At 40.0% G+C, this 4,779-nt stretch overlaps 1 protein-coding gene across 3 annotated transcripts; it reads left to right on the forward strand.

Moving 5' to 3' along the window:
- LOC103696167 (plasmodesmata-located protein 7-like) lies at nucleotides 1-3,944 on the forward strand. Of its 3 annotated transcripts, none has more exons than XM_039120596.3 (3): nucleotides 1-1,031; nucleotides 3,270-3,365; nucleotides 3,475-3,944. In XM_039120596.3, the coding sequence occupies exons 1-3, from the start codon at nucleotides 314-316 to the stop codon at nucleotides 3,483-3,485; spliced, it is 825 nt and encodes a 274-aa protein (XP_038976524.3). In that variant the 5' UTR covers nucleotides 1-313; the 3' UTR covers nucleotides 3,486-3,944. The 3 variants fall into 3 exon arrangements, with proteins under 3 accessions (XP_038976524.3, XP_088577626.2, XP_008775929.3); XM_008777707.6 differs by having other exon boundaries at nucleotides 2-1,031; nucleotides 3,270-3,371; XM_088721500.2 differs by having other exon boundaries at nucleotides 3,270-3,944.
- The last annotated feature ends 835 nt before the right edge of the window (nucleotides 3,945-4,779 follow it).

Below are 4,779 nucleotides of genomic sequence, written 5' to 3' on the forward strand. Positions count from 1 at the left end.
AGCTTTGATCTAGTGTTTGACTGGTAATAGCCCGTGCAGTAGTCTCCCTTTAAACAACCACCCTCTCCGACTCTACTCATTACTATTGTCCTTAGTTTCCCACCGTCTGAAGAACTCGAAGAAATTGTCCACGTAAATTCCTTCCCGGAACTATTCACATACTCGAATGTTTTAAGACCCCACCCCCAATCAGTACCTCATTACTCCTTCCCTCCTCTGCAAGTAATCTCTCCTCCTCTCTCGTCCTCCTCCCTCTCAAACACTTCCACCCTGCCTTACCACAAGAATCAAAAAGCAAAAGAAACAAGAAAGAATGCCAAAACTCTATCTTCTGTTCTTTCTCTCCCTCTCTTTCCTCCCTTTCATCTCCTCTTCAGATGACTACAAATCCTTCGTGTACGCCGGCTGCTCGCAGACCAAGTACACCCCTGGCTCGCCATACCAGTTGAGTGTAGAGTCCCTCCTCACCTCCTTGTCCAAAGCCGCCGAGTCCTCCACCTACGCCAACTTCACCTCCTCCTCCGCCGAGCCGGCCTACGGCCTCTTCCAGTGCCGCGCCGACCTCCCCATCTCCAACTGCGACTCCTGCATCCACTCCGCCCTCTCCCAGCTCTCCGCCCTCTGCCCCGGCGCCACCGGCGCCGCCGTCCAGCTCCGCTCCTGCTTCCTCCGCTACGACAAGGAGTCCTTCCTCGGCAAGCCCGACGATACTCTCCTCTACAAGCGCTGCGGTGGCGCCGCCGCTGGGGGGTACGCTTCCGACGTCTTTGGCTTGCGCGACGCCGCCCTCGGCTCACTCACGGCGGCGCCGCCCACCGGTGGGTCGTACCGGGTCGGCGGCGCAGGCTACGTGCAGGCCATGGCACAGTGCGTCGGCGACCTCAGCCCCAAGGAGTGCACCGACTGCGTGGAATCAGCGGTGGCGCAGGTCAAGGCCGTATGCGGGTTCGCCGTTGGCGCTGACGTGTACCTCGGCAAGTGCTACCTGCAGTACTGGTCCAATGGCGTTTACCCCTCTCGACACAATCACGGTAAGCGACGTTTCGATCACCGGCCGTGGTCGCACCCCCTTCTTTCCTCCTATATCTTTTGGGTTGTGTGTGGATTTAAATTAAGGATTTCGTCTTGCTAGGATAATTAACAACTAACAAACTAATGATTAAGGCTTGTTTATTAGGTGTGTATGGTTCGACATTTGATCTTATCCTTAGTTTTGGTATTTAGTTTAAGTTTTTTTTAATGTGGTCAAGATGGGTTTCGTGAATAATTTCTGGCTCTCCTTTGGAGGGATAGTTCTCATTAGAAATCCAATTGGTAAAAGAATTATGAGCTTTTAAAGGGTGGGACGATGACTGTGAATCAGGGAATATTTCTTCTCTATAATTAGGATAACGTAGAGGATTTTTTTTAGGTTGAAGAAGCTGGACAAGCACCATATTTTATTTGATTTAGAAGTAAACTTAAATTAAACTAATTGACTCTCTGCTTGTATCACGCTATATTTTGTAAGGTTGTTCTGTCTAGATCCTGTTGAATATAATAAATCATGACGCCTAATGGTTTGAGTTGTTTAGACATAACACTCTTTGATGATCTTTCTATGATGTTATAGTTTTTATAATTTTATAGCGACCTTGTTAATATAGTTCCTCTAATCTTAATGTGAGTCCTTATCTACAATCTGATCAATCAGCTAAATGAGTTTATTAGTTGAACCTAGTAGCTTAGACCTTGAGAGGAAAGGAGAAAGAGAAAGAAAATGACTTGGTTTGAGTTCCATCAGTGTGAGAAACTGTTTTGATTCAGCACTAAAATAAGATGAAATCCTGCTATTTATTTACTCTAGCTAGTTGTATGATGCATTAACCCCACATGCACATAACCTAGCCTCGAAAAGTCTTATAGTTTTTAAATTTTCTTTTTGGCAACTTTTACTAAATTCCATTTCTATTGAAAAAATGTTTTTAGTGGGCTCGGGTCGTATCTTTCGCATGAAAGAATGATTAATTCTCTTTCGCAGCATTAACTATTGGATCATGCTCCGCATAGATATTAAAGCGAGACAAACATTTTTTTTTCTACTCGTACAAATTTCGAAGTGGCCATTGCATGATTCAACATTTGATGTCATAAGAATAAGATGGATCAATCTTTCAAAAAATACAATCTGAATCTGGTTTTAAGTATCTTAAACATATATAAGAGGAATCACTTGTAGATTCAAACTTTTAATTGCTCGGTCTAAAAATATACTACCTTTTTAAGCATTCTCTCTCTCTAAGTTCACAGTACAACTTGATCCGGCAAAATCTAAAATTTTGGCCAGTGGATCACAAGAATTGGCTGCTATTAACTCTTGTAATCAAGATCTAAGGAGCCCTAATAGAAGGCAGAGTACCGAGCACAACCAAAGGAAGGCCATACATTGGATGGGTGGCTAAGAAATCTTCTGAATCTGCTGACCACTTCTCTCTCTTTCTAACTCCCTCTGCCTTCAATTAACTCAAATTGTGAAAGCCCTAATACTGACAAGGCTTGGCATTAAATAAATTGGACGAATATGCGACACGATTTGGTGGCCAACATGCCGTTCCACGCTCCCACTAACTTTTCTTACTGGAAAACCCTCACCCTCACTCATGAGTTTCTTTTCTTTTCTTTTTTTTTATTTCACCAAAAAAAAAGAGGACGCCTTTATAACCTTTTTGGCCTCTTTCTTTTTGCCTGCCATAAGTTGCAAACATGGCACTTGATTCAGGTAATCTCATTGATTTCAATCTCCATAGGACCAAAAATTAATGGCAGTAATTTATTTAATGCTTGGGAATCTGGCCTCCATTATTGCATCTTTTCCTCCAACTTTTAAAATTAGAAAAAGTGCCTTTAGGTTGCCAAAAGTTTCATCTCTGAAAAAAATCACAGAATTTCTCAATATGAGAGAGCCATTCCAAATAGTATAGATCCCGAATTACTCAAATCCTTCTTAGAAAAAGGTGGCTTAACTAACGAAAGAAAGGAAGCTAGGCGGCCAGCAGAATTTGGCGACTATTTTTTTTAAAAATAAATCAAATGAATTAAACTATTCAAATATAAATATATTTATAGAAATTAAAAAATAAAATAGTTAATCATTGAATTAGAATATTTATTGGGGAATCTCATAATGTAGGTCTAATATATCTTGTCCTGTATACCTTGTTGTAGATTTAAATATTTGAACAGTATTAGGTAATTTTACCAATTTATTTACTTTTTCTTTTTCTCTTCAGTTGACGAGACTGGAAAAACTCTGGCTATCATCATTGGGATCTTGGCTGCAGTCGCCCTCATACTTGTGTTCCTCTCCTTCATTAGACGAGCCGGAGGCAGTGGTTTATACTAATTCTTTTATTCAATTTCACTTGCACATCCTTGGAATAAAATATCATTTATTTGGATTCCTTACCCATTTCTTTCTCCTTTGTCCAACTACAGGCAAATACTAATGGACTCTGACATCGTCGGTGGCAATTGCTTTGAGAGGCCTCGTCTCAATCCTACCTTTTTTCTTTCTTTCTTTCTTTCCTTTTTCTTTACACCAATCTAGCTTTCTGGGGTTCTTTTTATAATAGTTCCTCAAAGAAGAGCGAAGCCTTTCAGAAGGGGGAGTGGGGTGGATGAGGAGAGAATGTTTTCCTTGAAGTAGGTGAGAAAGTAGCCAAAACGGAGAAGATTCCAAACTCCCACCAAGAAGGGATGCCATGTATGAATAAACTGCATATAGTTGTTCCTTCTAATTATTCGCTCATGGCTATAGATGGCTCTCTTCTAGGTCTTATGATGTGTCCATTATGCTCTTGTCTCTTGGGTGGGTGGTTTGTGGAAGGGTGCAAGGGTTGGTGACTTGAATTGATGTGCATGAGTGTTGTTTTAAATTATAAAAAAATATGTTTGTTCTTTGTCAATTTAATTGATTGTAGTCCATTCGTTCGCCAACTCAATTTTTTTAATTGTTGTTGGAATTCAGAAAACTATTAAAAACAATGGCTAAATGGCATCATGATAGCTTCCTTGTCCTGTTGGGTATGCTTTATTACCTAGAAATTAACTTAATTAATTAGTTGTCTGATATCATAATTTCTTTACTAAATCAAAATTATGGAAGCTTCATCAGTCGTGTGATTGTTGACATTTGGAGCTATATATTGAGTGTAGACAAGGTGGCAAAGGGGCACAAAGATAGAACAGTTTACGTTGGTATCATAATTGAATTGCACCTTAGGAATTGATCTCCAGTTCAAGGTACCTGGGGATTGGAATGTGCCCTTAATCAAATAATAATTTTACAATTTGACAGCAGTATTATTTAGGTAGTGATGCATCGCATTGGATGCACCGTGTGCCTGCTCAACAGGAAAGCAATTTTAGCCTTCTATCGTGCGAAAAACATCTCTTTGTAGGAAGAGGAACAAAGAAGCAATATATTGCATAACTCTTCATTTATATTAATATGCCCTAGCTTAGCTAATTGATTTATTGTTTACTAACTAATAAATTGTTTCTAAAAGCTTAAATTGTTACAAAAATGTTAGGCCTTAGCACTCCATGCTGTCCCAACTACACACAGAGAGACCACAATAACTGAATTGAGTCAAGATAACAGGCACAATGATTAAAATGAGTCATGATAATAACATATTTAATTAAACAAATAATTAGTATGCAAAAAATTTGAAGTCATTATTTTGAACAAATCTAAGCTCAGTTGCCTTTGGCTAGCCAATAAACTCCCAAAGCTTA

Source organism: Phoenix dactylifera, chromosome 5 (assembly GCF_051530095.1).
Source record: "Phoenix dactylifera cultivar Ajwa chromosome 5, Ajwa_hap1_PhDact_Kaust_v1.1, whole genome shotgun sequence".
NCBI lineage: Eukaryota > Viridiplantae > Streptophyta > Magnoliopsida > Arecales > Arecaceae > Phoenix > Phoenix dactylifera.

Excerpts from the sequence above, each read along its gene's own strand:
- LOC103696167 (XM_088721500.2), top strand. The coding sequence starts at position 314 with ATGCCAAAACTCTATCTTCTGTTCTTTCTCTCCCTCTCTTTCCTCCCT. Across the intron at positions 1,032-3,269 it reads CCCCTCTCGACACAATCACG|TTGACGAGACTGGAAAAACT; the intron begins GTAAGCGACGTT and ends TTTTCTCTTCAG.